The sequence below is a fragment of the Pleurodeles waltl genome, chromosome 6 (genome assembly GCF_031143425.1).
Source record: "Pleurodeles waltl isolate 20211129_DDA chromosome 6, aPleWal1.hap1.20221129, whole genome shotgun sequence".
Classification (NCBI taxonomy): domain Eukaryota; kingdom Metazoa; phylum Chordata; class Amphibia; order Caudata; family Salamandridae; genus Pleurodeles; species Pleurodeles waltl.
The window spans coordinates 26,881,895-26,902,153 of record NC_090445.1 but is presented as its reverse complement, the minus strand read 5'-3'; the positions used below and the strand labels follow the sequence as shown (position 1 = coordinate 26,902,153).

At 46.4% G+C, this 20,259-nt stretch overlaps 1 protein-coding gene across 7 annotated transcripts in view; it reads left to right on the top strand.

Moving 5' to 3' along the window:
• Positions 1 to 20,259, top strand: part of RAPGEF1 (Rap guanine nucleotide exchange factor 1) — a 432,768-nt gene that overhangs the window by 232,313 nt on the left and 180,196 nt on the right. For all 7 annotated transcript variants that reach the window (XM_069237096.1, XM_069237094.1, XM_069237093.1 and 4 more), the window contains exons 8-9: positions 336 to 519; positions 6,890 to 7,375. In XM_069237096.1, coding sequence (XP_069093197.1) covers positions 336 to 519; positions 6,890 to 7,375 — 670 coding nt within the window. The remainder of the gene's footprint in view (positions 1 to 335; positions 520 to 6,889; positions 7,376 to 20,259) is intronic.

Genomic DNA, 20,259 nt, shown 5'->3' with positions numbered 1-20,259 from the left:
GGTGTAGTACTATTTGTTCTAAAATACATAGCAAGTTTTTTAGTCTAGGTCACTTTCACATTGTTGAATGCATTCAGTTTGAGTTTTGTTGAATTATAAAAATAAAAAAAAGTGATAAAAACTGAAACATTTGAGATTTAATTGTATCCATGATATTAATTGCTTTCTGTATATGCATTCTGTATATCGCACAGCCATACCCCTGCGGCTCACAGACGCAGAACTTGGCAAACCCATTGGCTCAATACAGCCATTCTGTGATCTGTACTTTCCAGCAATATACAATGTATTCTGCTTCTCTGTTTCCCACTGACTTCCTGCTCCTCTTGTCCCAGGATTTTGACGTTGACTGCTATACCCCGCGACGGCTCTCGGGAGGAAGCCACTCATACGGAGGAGAGTCCCCCCGCTTGTCACCTTGCAGCAGCATAGGCAAACTCAGCAAATCCGATGAGCAGCTGTCCTCGCTGGATCGAGACAGCGGACAGTGCTCTCGCAATACAAGCTGCGAGACTCTAGGTGAGTGTCCAGCCAAGCAGCTGCAAGGCACGTTTTGTTGCTTCACTTCATATTTTTTCAAAACTTTTGTATTGAGGTTATATACACAATATTTCTTGCATAGAAAGCAACTTCAGCCAGGGGGAGGAAGGTGGAGGTTTACAGTACTTGTGCAGTGGCGTGTTTCATAGTCATTCGTCGGAGAAAACAAATAGGTAGTGAAAAAAGAACATTCCAGTAAGGCAGATCATGGCATTGCAAATTGGATAATAATTGATATCATTGTAAACACAATATGAGCCTCATGCAAAGAAGTTCTGTAGCATGTATGTGAACCAACATCTCTTTGGGTTGTAGGCAGTGGGAGGATCCCTGTGGGATTACTGAGCTAAGTGGCTGCGAAGGAAAGAAACAAACACCTCTTCGATATGGGGAGGGGAAAGGAGCAACTAGAAACTGGGGAAGTGGTTAGGGGTGAGATAATCAAACTGGGAAGTACAGTATCTCAGATGTTGTCAGTGAGTAATGTTGAGATATAATAGCTGTGGCGTGTGCAGAGTTGTGCCAGTAGGAGTGTGCGGGGGGCTGATGGGGTAGTGAACACTGGTGTATGTCTTCCAGGGGCACATCTATGGGCATGGGGGGGGTAGTCAGGAGTGGTGTGTATAGTCTCTGATGGCCTGAGGGCTCCTGGAAAGGGGGATCAGGGGTTATAGTCTGGGTAGTAGAAAGTGTGGGGAGGTGGGGTCAGCTTTAATGAGGTCTTTAAGTTGCATGAGCATTGTGTCCCAGCCTGCCACGATGGGGCGTCTGCAGAGTCATCAGGCCTCTTGCCATTGTAATGTTGAACTTTCCACCTCCCCCATCGGGGCATTATTCGTTGCCATTGGTGTGTGGTCGGAGAGTGCTGAGCTCTCCAATGGAGGGAACCCAAGCTGGCAAAGCATGCTCTGGTGCTTCACCTCATTATCCCTCGAGTTCTTGCCTCGTGTTGCTGCCCCACCTTCAGCCTGTGTCAGCGCTGTAATATTCCCTACCTTTAAGAAGGTCTTTCATGGTTATGTCTCCGGAGAAAGAATCTGTTGCTTAATGTACAGCCTTACCGAAAAATCTAATTGTTTTTTAGTAAGTACAGAGTATTCTGTTCTAATGTGCTGAAGGTTGCCAGGTTCTTGTGCTGTGCTGGGATTCACCCATAGCGCAGTGAATGCTTGTTGTGGTCACAAACTGCTTTTTTGTGTGTACTAGCTGTTTTGCCATTGTATTGAATAGGGGTGCTGCCCTGGTAGAGTGATTGCTCACAGACTGACTTGTGTGTGGTTATTGTAATTATTCTACTTATCAGTGAATTGTCACCTAACTACTTTATCTGTGCACAATATTGTCTCGGCACAGTGAATGCGCAACGGTGCCTTAACTATGGGTGCTGTAATAGACCATCATAGCACAGCGCATGCTCTCACGCCTTATTACTGGGTGTTGTCAGGTGCTGTCCTGGCACATTGAAGACTCTCAGGTTGTTTGTGTGAATTGTAGCTATTCCCCAATATTGTATTGAATGTTCAGACTCCCACATTTGTGGACAATATAGGATAAAGTCATGGCACAAGGAATGTTCTCAGTCTTACTTGCCAATATGTGTTGTAAGATGTTGTCAAGGCTATCAATGTTGTTAATGTCTGTGGCCGACTCGTTTGCAGTAGGTGATAGAGGTGTGTCTGGCCAGGGTGTGTTTGCAGTAGGCAATAAGGATGTCTGTGGCCAGCCTTTGTTTCCAGTGGGTGATAGGGATGTTTGTGGCTGACGTTTGTTTGCAGTAGGCAATAGGGATGTCTGTGGCTGGTGTGTTTGTGGTAGGCGGTAGGGATGTTCGTGGCCGGGGTGTGCTTATGGTAGGGACATCTGTAGTCAAGGTATGGTTGCAGGAGACGGTAGAGACGTTAGTGGCCAGTGTTTGTAGTAGATGGTAGGGATATATGTGGCTTGGATGTATTTGTGGGGTGTGTTTGCAGCAGGCAATAGGGATGTCTGTTGCAAGGGTGTGTTTGAAGCAGGAGTGTTTGCAGTAGGTGATAGGGATGTCTGTGGCCTCAGTGTGCTTGCATAGGGACTTCTGTGGTTGGTGTGTGTTTGCAGGAGCTGATAGGGATGTCTGTGGCTCGGATGTCTTTGCTGTAGGGACATCCGTTTGTGTGTTTGCGGTAGGTATGTCTGTGGCCAGGTTGTATGTCTGTGTCCGGTATGAGTTTCCAGCAGGCGGTAGAGATCTCTGTTGCCAGGGTGTGCTTGCTGTGTGCAAGTAGGATGTCTGTGGCTGGGATGTGTTTGCAGTAGGTGGTAGGATGTCTGTGACTGGGGTGTGTTTGCAGCAGGCGGTAGAGATGTCTAGAACTGGTATGTGTTTACAGCATGTGATAGGGAATGTCTGTGGCTGGGGTATGTTTGCAGCAGACTGTAGGGATGTCTGTGTCTGGGATGTGTGTGCAGCAGGCTGTAGGGATGCCTGGCTGCAGTGTGTTTGCCATAGGTGATAGGGATGCCTGGGCCTTCACTGAGCTGCAGACAGCCTAATGTGTTGCCTTTCTGCCATCACACGCGGTCTGAAGGGTGAGCCTTGTGTAGCAGATGTTAAAAGACCAAGTCTGCACTCTGCGCCCGTAGCATAGGCCAGGGTGTGTTAGAAGTGCCATCTATGAAACAAAGACCACGCTTTCTCCTGATAATGACGCCTAGGCAGGGTCATCGTGGGTAAAGAGGAAGGTAAGCATCCAACACACTTCCTGTTCTGTCGCTTCCTTGGTGACGTGGGACCATCATTTCTCTTAACTTGGTCCAGTTTTAGAACATGGGACTGCTTTCGTGGGTAACGTCACATGTTCACATCCCTTCCCACAACAGTGCCCACTTTCTGCGGGTTCAGGAAGCTGCGTCGTTCTTCCCCTAATTGGTAGTCAGAAAGACTCTCTTCTGCAGTTTTTTTCTGTTGCAGAATTGTTCAGGGTGCTGCTTTGAACGTATCTGTTCTGAAATTGTCTCAAGTTGACTTGTTGAACGCTTTATATCACAAAACAGTATGAGGTGCTAGTCTGCCACGATTTCCTGCTTGAAAGGTGATGCTTCATTTGATTTAACGTGTTTGGCATGGTCTTCGCTCTTGGTTTCTGTGAAGGACTGTGTTGTTGAAGTTATGGTAGAGTGCTGTGGTGGGCCCATGGTGGACCCTTTCCTGAAGTGGGGCCTCAGTTGTCCCTCCTCTATTCAAAGACACCAGGTTGTGTCAGAAGTTTGTGGATTTGCCAACAGGTCCTCTCCTGAAGCACATAATGTCTGAAGGAAGGGACTTTGTTTACTGAAATACTAATTTGCTATTTTATTGTGCAGAATGTGTGCAACAAATAGATATCACCTCATTAATGATATTACAGTTTTAATACTTGGCTTATTGTGAAACCGTCAAGAAATGTGACAAACCCAGCATTAAGAATAAAAAAAGATAGCAGAATACATAGCGAAGGCATAGTCTTAAATGAAAGATGCCGTCATAATTTTGATATGAGTTGCATGCAGTCAGACTTTTAACGAGATCACTTTTGAGCATTGTGTTATTGAAGCTGACGGCAACTCAATGCAGGAAGAGGAGGGCCTTTTTAGTTCAAAGCCTGCCAGGCAGTGAGGCCGTCTGGTTTGTTAAAGACAGCTGAGGGAACATTCACTAACCTGCCTTGGGAATGCATTCCTCCTGTTGCTTTCCATTTCCTTTGCGGTTTGTAACTCACGTTTTCTGGCTTTCTATTTGCTGACTTTGTTTTAGGCTGTCCCGTTTCAGTTGGTCCCTCCGTAGGAGCAAAGCCTTTTCACACTACCTCTTCCTTTATTCTTCCACAAGTGCTCCTTCTTGTAAACAGGCCTGTAAAACTTGTTCTTACCTTGTCACATTTGTTGTGCATTGAAAGGCAGAGGTCAAATGTCAGGCTCTGTGTTCTGGGGAAGATTGGTGTTTACTTTTCTTTCTCCAACTTCAACGTGGGAATTTGTGACAATCTTGCTGGATACCAGGGTTAAAGGAATGGGCTTTGTTATTGCATCAGAACATTTAAAATAACTATTTCAGAATATATCAGAATTAGCAACACACAAATGAAACACACTTCTAAATTCTGAAGTGTGTGAAACATACTTTAATGACTGGATGATGCCATTTCCACACACTATCTTTTGTGTGACTTATAGCTTTAATAGTAACCTGTATGTCTGTGCAATAATGGCAGTGCGCGACCACACCATGCATAATCCACTTCACGTCACTGCACTCTACTCTGCACCACTCAACGCCACGCCAGTCTTTCACTGCACTCTATTCTGCACCACTCCACTGTACACCACGCCACTCTAGTCTATGGCAGTGCACTCTAGCCACTCTACACCACGCAGTCTAGACAACTCCAATGTACTCTGCACAGCTCCACTCTATACCACGCACAACGCTGCACTCTACGCCTTTACACTCTGTGCAATACACTCTACCCCAATGCAGTCTACTCTGTTCTACTCCATTCTACACCCCTGGCCTCTGTGCTAATCCACTGTACGTCTCTCTAATCTACTCTATACCACTGCACCCTCTACCACTTTACGTATTACTCTAAGCCACTGCACTCTATCCTGCACTACTCCACACCACTTTTCTCAACTCTGAAACTCCTCTGCACTCTTCGCCACTCTACTCTGCACCACTGTAGTCTACGCCAGTTGCTCCGTATGGAACTGCACTTAGCGCCACTTCTGTCACCGCCACTTCTGTCACCGCCACCTCTTTGCCACCCTGTACTCTCCACCACTGAACTTCATGCCACTCTACTCTGCACCACTGCAGCAGTTCCCTCTGCACTCCACATTACTGTATTCTACTCTACACTACTGCACTCTATGCCACTTTACTCTGCACCACTCTACGCACCTGTACTCTATGCTCCGCCACTGCACTCTACTCCTCTGTATTCTGTGCCATTCCCCTCTGCTCCATTCCACACCACTAATCTGTGCCACTGCATCTATGACGCTGCATTGTACACCAATGAATTCTGTGCCACTTCATTCTACGCTACTATACTCTGCAACACTACGCCTGAGTACTCCTTACTTTTCCACTCTAATGTGCACCACTGTGTACCCTACTCTAGATCACTCTACGCCACTGCACTCTACTCTGAACAACTGTACTCAAGGCCTCTGTAGTGAACTCCACTGAATTCCCCCACTCAACTCTGCACTAGTGCATTCTGTGCAAAAGCACTCTACACTACTCTGAATCACTCGACTCTGCACTACTGCATTCTGTGCAAAAGCACTCTACACTACTCTGAATCACTCGACTCTGCGCTATTGCATTCTGTGCAAAAGCACTCTACACTACTCTGAATCACTCGACTCTGCGCTACTGCATTCTGTGCAAAAGCACTCTACACTACTCTGAGTCACTCGACTCTGTGCTACTGCACCCTGCAGCGCTCCTCTCTATGCCACTACACTCCGCGGCACTATACTCTCCTTTGCACCACATCAGCACTGCACTCTGCCACTGCCTTCTACTATGCAACACACTAATCTATGCCACTGCATTCTATGAAACTGCATTGTACGCCCCTGAATTCTGTGCCACTGCACTCTACTCTGCAACAGTCTACACCAGTGCACAATACACCAGTCCACTGTACGCCACTTTGTGTTCCTCCACTCCATGCCACTCCACTACCCAACACTCTCCTACTCCGCTTTGACACTGCACCACTTTTCGCCCTTACACTCTGACACTCCATACCACTCTCCTCTATACCACTAACCTTTAGCCCTGCTGAACAGCAGCCGCGCTGATGTACAGCTTGCCTCAAGCAAATTGGCAAAGCCTGTAGCTCTTGCAAAAGCGAGACCTATTGGCTTTGCCAATGCTTGTTTAGCATTGTGCCATTGAAGCTGATGGCAGCTCTGTGCAGAAAGTGGTGCATTGTGTCATTGAAGCTGATGGCAGCTTTGTGCGGGGAGGGCAATTTTCAGCATTGTGCATTGAAGCTGATGGCAGCTCTGCAGGCAGGGTAGCATCGTGCATTGAAACTAATGGCAGCTCTGACAATGCACACCTATGTTACACAGCCTATAGCTACAGGCCTTGTAGCTGCTACTGGTGAGACTCACTATCTCTCGATCTCACTGTGAGCCCTGATGCATGCCTCTTCTCATCAGGTGCCTGTCCATCACCAAAGCCTCTGTACATGAGTCTGTTGGGAGTGTGGGATTACAAATGATTGGTGTGCAATATTATACTAATTGTTACAGATCTATGCCTTCTTTGTTATCTAATTTCTGGTCTTTTCTTTTGTTTTTCTTTTGAAACCAGATAATTATGATCCTGACTACGAGTTCTTGCAGCAGGACCTGTCAAGTGCTGACCAGATCCCTCAGCTGACTCCGGGCGTTCTCAGCCCCCTGCCAGAGTCCCTGGGAGAGCTGGGCTCCCCCTTCCATGGTCAGGTCTTCCAGATGCCCCCTGGTGACTCTCCTCAGACTGAGGCCATGCAGGGCGGCGATGCCCCTCCGGCCCTACCGCTGAAGAAGCGAAGGAGTACCACGCCTCACCTCTCGGACATCTCTAGCTGTCGTATCTCCTATGAGAGACACCCTTCCCAGTATGACAACATCTCCGAGGATGAGACGTCTCTTTCCTCTCTGCCCAGTGCCTCTGTGCCTCCCTTCTCAGGCATCTCACCCTTCCAGCAGGCAAACTCTTCCGGCTCTGTGGACTTCATGGGGGACTTTGCAGCACTGGAGTCGGATGGACTTCCGGAAAAGCCTCCACCTCTGCCGGAGAAGAAGAACAAGCACAGTAAGTGGTGGCCAGTTATCTCCTGGGAATTATGCTGGTGGCCTCCTTAGCTCTTGGAATCATATCTTGTGCTTCACATCTGAGTGCAGTCAATGTTCATGGTCAGAAGAGAGCTTAAGCATAGGCAGGACTGGGTAATGCTGATGGTCCTCCCTGACCACCACCTTGGGCTGTATCCTCCTGCTTTAGACCTGGCTGCACTCAACGTTCATGGTCAGAAGGGAGGGTAGGGCTATGTGTGTTCTTAACCAAATCCTCGGCTAGAAATCCGGCTTGGATTTCTTGAAGCGTATCCAGAATTGACCCAATTAAGTAAACTTCTGTGAAAATGAACCAATTTTTTTAAAAAAAAGACAAGATCACAGACCTTATGATCCCACCTGAGGTGTGCATGACTGTGAGGAGTTGTTCTCCAAGAGGCAGTGGGTGAGAGAGAGGTGTTGGTGGCTGGTGCTTGTGTGACAAGATTACAGGTGAGGTGGGTTTGGTGACCAGTAGTCCATGCAATGTGGGTCTGATTGCCAGGAGTTGTTGAGCCTGTGGGATGGGGTGGGAGAAATGGGCTGGTGGCCTGCTGTTCATGCAGGGTTGGATAACAGAGGAATAGTTGCTGTCAGCCATGTGGGGAGTTGGCCGGATGAGAGGGTCTAATGAGAAGATCAGTGGTCTCCAAACTTTTCTGTAGTGAGAGCTACTTCTGATCAGTGAAAATTATTGTGAGCCATTGAAGGATAAGCAATTCATGCATTACCAGATGCCCCCATACGCAGCTTAGCTGACCTTAAGTCTATTGTCCATAGAGCCAGATACTATGCTTTGAGCAAAATAATTTGACTAGGGGCACTATGACAGGGCTGCCATTCGTGTCCGTGAGAGCGTGGTCCTTGTGAGGGATGTTTGAACGTGTGCGCATGAATGGGATACATTTGTACAGGTGATTGAGAGACTATTTTATGTACTTTTGGTACAGGACATACCTTTCACCATATGTGACACCATTACATGTATAACACAAACATAAATCCATTTGTTTAAATGTAAGAAATTTCAAGTGCAGAAAAACTTTCTGCAAAAATGTTCAGAATATGGAACATTTTTCTGCACTTTAAATTTCTACCACTTAAAATAATGACTGTATTTTTCACTTATAAATATGACACTGTCAAGAAAATTAAACTGAAGAGTTAGCTTTGTTCATATGGACTCCATAAAACTCTTCATTACATTTGTTCCCATTTCCAATTGTCACATTTACATACACCAGGCATCTTGCTCCCAGGGGCCTGTGGACATGGCGCCATATTTGTAACAGAAAATACATTTGTTTAAATGGGAGGAATTTTAAGTGGAGAAACACTCAAACCACACGGGAAAACCGACAAAGCCCAGGGGATGCCACTGCCAACAGGCCATGGCTCAACCCATAAAGTAGGTGACCGTCCATCGGCACCGAAAAAAGGCGAACTGGTGCCGAGGTCGTCCGACTCGGGTCGAGACACAGGCACGCAGCAATCTCGGGACCGAGAAAGTGCTGCAGAAAAGGGTCGACACCGAGACAGCACCACCGAGGCTGCTCGGCACAGAGACAGCGGCACCGTAGATGGTCAACGCCGAGAAAGTTCGACACCAAAAAAGAGGAAAATCTCGTCGGAGCCGAAAACAACAAAAGACATGGTTTCGGTGCCTAGACGACCAGCAACCGAACCGACAGTCAGTTCGTACTCAGAGGAACAATCACTGTCCTCCCAAATGTGCAAACACAGGTTTGAGGAAGATTTACAAACCACAGATGTAGACCACACCCAAAAGCGGATCTTCATACAAAGTGGTACAGGGAAGATCAGCACTCTTCCCCCAATCAGGAGGAAAAGGAAACTCGATTTCCAACCACAAGAAAAGACACCACAAGCAAAAGTGGTAAAGAAGGTAACTCCACCACCCTCTCCACCACCGGTAACTCATACATCACCGGCACAGACTCCGTCACATTCACCAGCTTATACCACTATGAGCCAACATGACCAGGATGCGTGGGATCTCTATGACGCCCCAGTATCAGACAATAGCCCTGAGTCGTACCCTACTAAGCCCTCACCACCTGAAGACAGTACAGCGTATGCACAGGTGGTAGCTAGGGCAGCAGAGTTCCATAACTTGTCGTTACACTCAGAGCCTGTCGAGGATGACTTCCTTTTCAACACCCTCTCCTCCACCCATAGCAATTATCAAAGCCTTCCTATGCTCCCGGGAATGCTAAGGCACGCTAAACAGATCTTTAAAGAACCTGTCAAAAGCAGAGCAATAACTCCAAGGGTGGAGAAGAAATATAAAGCACCGCCCACAGACCCTGCTTTTATCACATCGCAACTGCCACCAGATTCAGTTGTCATAGGAGCAGCTCGTAAAAGAGCCAACTCGCACACATCAGGCGACGCACCACCTCCAGACAAGGAGAGCCGCAAATTCGACGCAGCTGGGAAAAGGGTTGCAGTACAAGCTGCAAACCAGTGGCGCATCGCTAACTCGCAGGCGCTCCTAGCGCGATATGACAGAGCCCATTGGGACGAGATGCAGCATCTCATCGAGCATCTACCCAAAGAATTCCAGAAACGGGCAAAACAAGTGGTTGAGGAGGGACAAAATATCTCCAACAACCAAATACGTTCCTCTATGGATGCAGCGGATACAGCTGCAAGAACAATAAATACCGCGGTAACCATAAGGAGGCACGCATGGTTGCGCACATCCGGCTTCAAACCTGGGATACAACAGGCAGTGCTCAATATGCCGTTCAAAGAACAACAATTGTTTGGACCCGAAGTGGACACGGCAATTGAAAAATTGAAAAAACATACTGACACAGCTAAGGCCATGGGCGCACTCTATTCCCCGCAGGGCAGAGGCACTTTTGGCACGTTTCGCAAAACAACCTTCAGAGGGGGGTTTCGAGGTCAAACCACACAAGCTAGTACCTCACAAACAACACCGTCTACCTACCAGGGACAGTACCAAAGGGGAGGCTTTTGGGGCCAATACAGAGGGGGACAATTCCCTAGAAACCGGGGAAAATTTCAGGGTCCCAAAACCCCACCAACCAAACAGTGACTCACAAGTCACTCAACCCCTTCACACAACACCAGTGGGGGGAAGACTAAGCCAGTTCTACAAATTTTGGGAGGAGATAACAACAGACACTTGGGTCTTAGCAATTATCCAGCATGGTTATTGCATAGAATTTCTCCAACTCCCTCCAAACATCCCACCAAAAACACAGAATATGTCAAAACAGCATTTAGACCTGCTAGATCTGGAAGTTCAAGCATTACTACAAAAAGACGCAATAGAATTCGTACCAGGTCCACAAAGAAACACAGGAGTTTACTCACTGTACTTTCTAATACCAAAAAAAGACAAAACATTGAGACCAATCTTAGATCTCAGAACACTAAACACCTACATCAAATCGGAACACTTTCACATGGTCACGCTACAGGACGTATTACCACTGTTGAGACAGCAAGACTACATGACAACCTTAGATCTAAAAGACGCGTATTTCCACATACCGATACATCCCTCGCACAGGAAATACCTAAGGTTCGTATTCAAGGGAATACATTACCAATTCAAAGTGTTGCCGTTCGGTATAACAACCGCACCGAGAGTCTTTACAAAATGTCTAGCAGTAGTAGCTGCACACATCAGAAGGCAGCAAATACACGTGTTCCCCTACCTAGACGATTGGCTAATCAAGACCAACTCCCTAACAAGGTGTTCACACCACACAGATTATGTCATACAAACCCTCTACAAACTAGGGTTCTCCATCAACTATACAAAGTCACACATTCTGCCGTGCCAAACACAGCAATACTTGGGAGCGACAATCAACACAACAAAAGGGATAGCCACTCCAAGTCCACAAAGGGTTCAACATTTTTACAAAGTCATACAAGCCATGTATCCAACACAAAAAATACATGCAAAGATGGTGTTAAAACTCCTAGGCATGATGTCCTCATGCATAGCCATTGTCCCAAACGCAAGATTGCACATGAGGCCCTTACAACAGTGCCTAGCATCACAATGGTCACATGCACAGGGTCAACTTCTAGATCTGGTGTTGATAGACCGCCAAACATACATCTCGCTTCAATGGTGGAACAGTATAAATTTAAACAAAGGGCGGCCTTTCCAAGACCTAGTGCCACAATACGTGATAACTACAGATGCTTCCATGACAGGGTGGGGAGCACACCTCAATCAACACAGCATCCAAGGACAATGGGACGTACATCAAAAAAGGTTTCATATAAATCACCTCGAATTGTTAGCAGTATTCCGAGCGTTGAAAGCATTTCATCCCATCATAATCCACAAATACATTCTTGTCAAAACAGACAACATGACAACAATGTATTATCTAAACAAACAGGGGGGGAACACACTCGACACAGCTGTGTCTCCTAGCACAAAGGATATGGCAGTGGGCAATTCACAACCACATTCGCCTAATAGCACAGTTTATTCCAGGGATCCAAAATCAGCTAGCAGACAATCTCTCTCGGGATCACCAACAAGTACACGAATGGGAGATTCACCCCCAAATTCTAAACTCTTACTTCCAAATTTGGGGAACACCTCAAATAGACCTATTTGCAACAAAAGAGAACGCAAAATGCCAAAACTTCGCATCCAGGTACCCACACCAGCAGTCTCAAGGCAATGCTCTATGGATGAATTGGTCAGGGATATTTGCGTACGCTTTTCCCCCTCTCCCTCTTCTTCCATATCTAGTAAACAGATTGAGTCAAAACAAACTCAAACTTATACTAATAGCACCTACATGGGCAAGACAACCTTGGTATACAACACTACTAGACCTGTCAGTAGTGCCTCATGTCAAACTACCCAACAGACCAGATCTGTTAACACAGCACAGACAACAGATCAGGCATCCAAACCCAGCATCGCTGAATCTAGCAATTTGGCTCCTGAAATCCTAGAATTTGGACACTTAAACCTCACACAAGAATGTATGGAGGTCATAAAACAAGCTAGAAGACCATCCACTAGACACTGCTATGCAAGTAAATGGAAAAGATTTGTTTGCTACTGCCATAATAATCAAGTTCAACCATTACATGCATCTCCAACGGATGTAGTAGGATACTTACTACATTTGCAGAAATCAAATCTGGCCTTCTCTTCCATAAAGATACATCTCGCAGCAATATCTGCATACCTGCAGATTACTCATTCATCTTCACTGTTTAGAATACCTGTCATTAAAGCATTTATGGAAGGCCTAAAGAGAATTATACCACCAAGAACACCACCTGTTCCTTCATGGAACCTCAACATTGTCTTAACAAGGCTCATGGGTCCACCTTTTGAACCCATGCATTCATGTGAAATGCAATACTTAACGTGGAAAGTTGCATTTCTCATTGCCATCACATCTCTAAGAAGAGTAAGTGAAATACAGACGCTTACCATACAAGAACCATTTATTCAAATACACAAAAATATGGTAGTTCTAAGAACCAATCCAAAATTCTTACCAAAAGTTATCTCACCGTTCCACTTAAATCAAACAGTAGAACTACCAGTGTTCTTTCCACAGCCAGACTCAATAGCTGAAAGAGCACTACATACATTAGACATCAAAAGAGCACTAATGTACTACATTGACAGAACAAAACCAATTAGGAAAACAAAACAACTATTTATTGCATTTCAGAAACCTCATACAGGTAACCCAATATCAAAACAAGGTATAGCCAGATGGATAGCTAAGTGCATCCAAACCTGCTACCTTAAAGCAAAGAGAGAGCTGCCTATTACACCAAGGGCACACTCAACCAGGAAGAAAGGCGCTACCATGGCCTTCCTAGGAAATATTCCAATGAACGAAATATGTAAGGCAGCAACATGGTCTACGCCTCACACATTTACTAAGCACTACTGTGTAGACGTGCTATCTGCACAACAAGCCACAGTAGGTCAAGCTGTACTAAGAACTTTATTTCAAACTACTTCCACTCCTACAGGCTGAACCACCGCTTTTGGGGAGATAACTGCTTACTAGTCTATGCACAGCATGTGTATCTGCAGCTACACATGCCACAGAACGGAAAATGTCACTTACCCAGTGTACATCTGGTTCGATGGCATCTGTCGCTGTAGATACGCATGTTCTGCAATAGCTCGCCATCTGGTGTTGGGCCGGAGTGTTACAAGTTGTTTTTCTTCGAAGAAGTCTTTCGAGTCACGGGACCGAGTGACTCCTCCTTTTGTCTCCATTGCGCATGGGCGTCGACTCCATCTTCGATTGTTTTTTTTCCGCCATCGGGTTCGGACGTGTTCCTGTCGCTCCGAGTTTCGGAACGGAAAAAATAGTTAATTTCGGAAGATTTTCGTCGGTATTGTTGCGTTCGGGATCGGCGTACTTAGATTCAACACCGCATCGAAGATCGAAGAGCTCCGGTGCCCTTCGGGGTAGTTTTTCGATCCCCCGTCGGGGCCTGGTCGGCCCGACCGCGTGCTGAAGAACGCCGATGGAACGGACCCCGTTCCGTTTCTGCCCCAAATGCCACAATAAATACCCCTACACAGACCAACACTTGGTCTGCAACCTGTGCCTGTCACCTGAGCACAGCGAAGACACCTGCGAGGCCTGTCGTGCGTTCCGGTCCCGAAAAACACTCCGAGACCGTCGAGCCAGAAGACTTCAAATGGCGTCCGCACCGACAGCCCGACGGGAGTTCGAGGAACAGGAAGAGGAAGGTACCTTCTCGATCCAAGACTCAGACTCCGAAGGATTCGACGATACACAAACCGTGAGTAAAACGTCGAAAACCACACAAAGAAACATTTACAAGGCCCAGGGGACGCCACTGCCACCAGGCCATGGCTCGACCCATAAATTCGGTGACCGACCGTCGGCACCGAAAAAGGCCCAAACAGTGCCGAGATCGTCCGACTCCGGTCGAGACACCGGCACGCAGCCTTCTCGGGACCGAGAAAGTGCTGGAGACAAGCCTCGACACCGAGATGCCGGTGTGGACACGGCTCGACGCCGAGACAGCGGCACCGAAACAGATCGACGCCGAGAGGTTTCGGCCCCGAAAAGGAAAAAAGTCACCTCGGAGCCGAAAAAACACGCAGACAAAGTTTCGATGCCGAAACAAACTGCAAGCGACCCAGCTCCGGGCTCTTATACAGAAGAGCACTCGCTAACCTCCCAAATGCAAAAGCATAGGTTTGAGGAAGAGCTACAAGCAACTGATGCGGACCATACGCAAAAGCGTATCTTCATTCAGCAGGGGACAGGAAAAATAAGCACCCTTCCCCCCATTAGGAGAAAGAGAAGGTTGGAGTTCCAGACGGAACAAGCACCACAACCAAAAGTGGTGAAAAGAGTTACACCACCACCCTCTCCTCCGCCCGTGATTAACGTTTCACCAGCACAAACGCCATCACACTCCCCAGCTCACACCACCATGAGCCAGGGTGACCAAGACCAGGACGCATGGGACCTATACGACGCCCCAGTGTCAGATAACAGCCCAGAGGCATACCCTACAAAACCATCTCCACCAGAAGACAGCACCGCGTACTCTCAGGTGGTGGCTAGAGCAGCACAATTTCACAACGTAAGCCTCCACTCAGAACAGGTCGAGGATGATTTCTTGTTCAACACACTCTCCTCCACCCACAGCTCCTACCAAAGCCTGCCTATGCTCCCTGGTATGCTCCGGCACGCAAAAGACATATTTAAGGACCCGGTCAAAAGTAGGGCAATCACACCAAGGGTGGAAAAAAAGTATAAGCCGCCTCCTACGGACCCGGCTTTCATCACAACACAGCTGCCACCAGACTCTGTTGTTGTAGGAGCAGCTAGGAAAAGGGCCAACTCTCACACATCTGGAGATGCACCACCCCCAGATAAAGAAAGCCGCAAGTTCGATGCAGCTGGTAAGAGAGTCGCAGCACAAGCTGCAAACCAGTGGCGCATCGCGAACTCCCAGGCACTACTTGCGCGCTATGACAGAGCCCACTGGGACGAGATGCAACATCTCATTGAACATCTGCCCAAAGACTTCCAAAATAGGGCAAAACAAGTGGTTGAGGAGGGACAGACCATCTCCAACAACCAGATCCGTTCCTCCATGGACGCTGCAGATACAGCTGCACGGACAATTAATACATCTGTAACTATCAGAAGGCATGCATGGCTCCGAACGTCTGGATTTAAACCAGAGATTCAACAAGCAGTTCTCAATATGCCTTTTAATGAAAAAGAACTGTTCGGTCCAGAAGTGGACACAGCGATTGAGAAACTCAAAAAAGATACAGACACTGCCAAAGCCATGGGCGCACTCTACTCCCCGCAGAGCAGAGGGAATTACAGCACATTCCGTAAAACGCCCTTTCGAGGGGGGTTTCGGGGTCAAAGCACACAAGCCAGCACCTCACAAGCAACACCGTCCACTTACCAGGGACAGTATAGAGGAGGTTTTCGGGGACAATATAGAGGAGGGCAATTCCCTAGAAATAGAGGGAGATTTCAAAGCCCCAAAACCCCTACTACTAAACAATGACTCACATGTCACTCACCCCCTCCACACAACACCAGTGGGGGGAAGAATAGGTCATCATTACAAAGCATGGGAGGAAATCACTACAGACACTTGGGTTCTAGCAATTATCCAACATGGTTATTGCATAGAATTTCTACAATTCCCTCCAAACATACCACCAAAAGCACAAAATTTAACAACACACCATTCCAATCTCCTGGAGATAGAAGTGCAGGCACTATTGCAAAAGAATGCAATCGAATTAGTGCCAAACACACAAATAAACACAGGAGTTTACTCACTGTACTTTCTGATACCAAAGAAGGACAAAACGCTGAGACCAATCCTAGACCTCAGAGTAGTGAACACTTTCATCAAATCAGACCACTTCCACATGGTCACACTACAAGAAGTATTGCCATTGCTAAAACTGCACGACTACATGGCAACTTTAGACCTCAAGGATGCTTATTTCCATATACCAATACACCCATCGCACAGGAAATACCTAAGGTTTGTATTCAAAGGAATACATTACCAATTCAAGGTACTGCCTTTCGGATTAACAACCGCACCAAGAGTCTTTACCAAATGTCTAGCAGTGGTCGCAGCACACATAAGAAGGCAGCAAATACATGTGTTCCCATATCTAGACGACTGGCTAATCAAAGCCCATTCGTTAATAGAGTGCTCAAATCACACAAATCATATCATACAAACCCTCTTCAAACTAGGGTTCACCGTCAATTTCACAAAATCCAAAATTCTGCCACGCAAGGTACAACAATACCTGGGAGCCATAATAGACACATCAAAAGGAGTAGCCACTCCGAGTCCACAAAGAATTCAAAATTTCAACACCATCATACAACGCATGTATCCAACACAAAAGATACAGGCAAAGATGGTATTACAACTCCTAGGCATGATGTCATCATGCATAGCCATTGTCCCAAACGCAAGACTGCACATGAGGCCCTTACAACAATGCCTAGCATCACAGTGGTCTCAAGCACAGGGTCACCTTCTAGATCTGGTGTTAATAGACCGCCAAACTTACCTCTCGCTTCTGTGGTGGAACAACATAAATTTAAACAAGGGGCGGCCTTTCCAAGACCCAGTGCCACAATACGTAATAACAACAGATGCTTCCATGACAGGGTGGGGAGCACACCTCAATCAACACAGCATACAAGGACAATGGAACGTACATCAAACAAAACTGCATATCAATCACCTAGAACTTCTAGCAGTTTTTCAAGCACTAAAAGCTTTCCAACCAATAATAGTTCACAAATACATTCTCGTCAAAACAGACAACATGACAACAATGTATTATCTAAACAAGCAGGGAGGGACGCACTCCACGCAGTTAAGCCTGCTAGCACAAAAAATTTGGCATTGGGCAATTCACAACCAAATTCGCCTAATTGCACAGTTTATACCAGGGATACAAAATCAACTCGCAGACAATCTCTCTCAAGATCACCAACAGGTCCACGAATGGGAAATTCACCCCCAAATACTGAACACTTATTTCAAACTCTGGGGAACACCTCAGATAGACTTGTTTGCGACAAGGGAGAACGCAAAATGCCAAAACTTCGCATCCAGATACCCACACAAACAATCCCAAGGCAATGCCCTATGGATGAACTGGTCAGGGATATTTGCTTACGCTTTTCCTCCTCTCCCTCTCCTTCCTTACCTGGTAAACAAACTCAGTCAAAGCAAACTCAAACTCATATTGATAGCACCAACTTGGGCAAGGCAACCCTGGTACACAACGCTGCTAGACCTATCAGTGGTACCCTGCATCAAATTGCCCAACAGGCCAGATCTGTTGACACAGCACAACCAAAAGATCAGACACCCAGATCCAGCATCGCTGAATCTAGCAATCTGGCTCCTGAAATCCTAGAATTCGGGCACTTACAACTTACCCAAGAATGTATGGAAGTCATAAAACAAGCAAGAAGGCCATCCACCAGGCACTGCTATGCAAGTAAATGGAAGAGGTTTGTTTGCTACTGCCATATTAATCAAATACAACCATTACACACAACTCCAGAACATGTAGTGGGTTACTTGCTTCACTTACAAAAATCTAACCTAGCTTTCTCTTCCATTAAGATTCACCTTGCAGCAATATCTGCATACCTGCAGACTACCTATTCAACTTCCCTATATAAAATACCAGTCATTAAAGCATTCATGGAGGGCCTTAGGAGAATTATACCACCAAGAACACCACCTGTTCCGTCATGGAACCTAAATGTTGTCCTAACTAGACTTATGGGTCCACCTTTTGAACCCATGCACTCCTGCGACATATAGTTCCTAACCTGGAAGGTGGCATTTCTCATCGCCATTACTTCCCTGAGAAGAGTAAGCGAGATTCAGGCGTTTACTATACAGGAACCTTTTATACAACTACACAAAAATAAAGTCGTCCTAAGGACCAATCCTAAATTTTTGCCAAAGGTTATTTCACCGTTCCATCTAAATCAAACAGTGGAACTTCCAGTGTTCTTTCCACAGCCAGATACCGTAGCTGAAAGGGCACTACATACATTAGATGTCAAAAGAGCATTAATGTATTACATTGACAGAACAAAGAACATCAGAAAGACTAAACAACTCTTTATTGCATTTCAAAAACCTCATGCAGGAAACCCAATTTCAAAACAAGGTATAGCCAGATGGATAGTTAAATGCATCCAAATCTGCTACCTTAAAGCTAAACGACAGCTGCCCATTACACCAAGGGCACACTCAACCAGAAAGAAAGGTGCTACCATGGCCTTTCTAGGAAACATCCCAATGCAAGAAATATGTAAGGCAGCCACATGGTCTACGCCTCACACATTCACCAAGCACTACTGTGTAGACGTGTTATCCGCACAACAAGCCACAGTAGGTCAAGCTGTATTAAGGACATTATTTCAGACTACTTCCACTCCTACAGGCTGATCCACCGCTTTTGGGGAAATAACTGCTTACTAGTCTATTGCAGAACATGCGTATCTACAGCGACAGATGCCATCGAACTGAAAATGTCACTTACCCAGTGTACATCTGTTCGTGGCATCAGTCGCAGTAGATTCGCATGTGCCCACCCGCCTCCCCGGGAGCCTGTAGCAGTTTGGAAGTTACCTTCAATTATTTATATATGTATCATCTCAACCTTAAATAGGTGCATACTTAGTCACTCCATTGCATGGGCACTATTACTACAATTCAACTCCTACCTCACCCTCTGCGGGGAAAAACAATCGAAGATGGAGTCGACGCCCATGCGCAATGGAGACAAAAGGAGGAGTCACTCGGTCCCGTGACTCGAAAGACTTCTTCGAAGAAAAACAACTTGTAACACTCCGGCCCAACACCAGATGGCGAGCTATTGCAGAACATGCGAATCTACTGCGACTGATGCCACGAACAGATGTACACTGGGTAAGTGACATTTTCATTCGTGGCATTAGTCGCTGCAGATTCACATGCGCCCACCCGCCTCCCCGGGAGCCTGTAGCCGTTTGGAAGTAATCTCCAACATTTGTACATTTGTAAATATATTACCTTAACCTTTATTTTGTACATACTTATTCATTCCATTGCATGGGCACTATTACTAACATACACAACTCCTACCTCACCCTCTGCGGGGAAAACAATCTAAGATGGAGTCGACGCCCATGCGCAATGGAAACAAAGGAGGAGGAGTCCCTCGGTCTCGTGACTCGAAAAGACTTCTTCGAAGAAAAACAACTTGTAACACTCCGACCCAACACCAGACGGCGGACTATGCACAGCATGTGAATCTGCAGCGACTAATGCCACGAACAGATGTACACTGGGTAAGTGACATTTTCCTTTGTTCTCACACTCTAATATTGAGTCAAAAAGGACTTTTATGTAAGAGTTGAATTCTTCAGTTCTTCACCTCTGTGCCCCAGTCTGGCCCGTAAATCTGACGGAGCTCTGCTCATTACCAGGCTCTGCTATCTGCAGCCTAATGATAATCATGTAAAGTAAACACCGCTTTCCCTTAAGCTTTAAAGAAATATGTGACTCTGTGCTTTGCTTATTTAAAGATGAACTTGAGGCAAGCTACTCTGAAGGTATGTGGGAGCTACTGGTAACTTCCGATCGACTGGTTGGAGACACCTGGCTTAGATGTATATTAGTAAGAGGTCTGCTCTCCTCAAGTTGCAGCAATTTAGAAGGGTTTGTGCCATAGACTCCACAACAGATGGGACTGGTGTGGAGGTGAGGGTGCAGGCCAAGAAGTACTGTCCT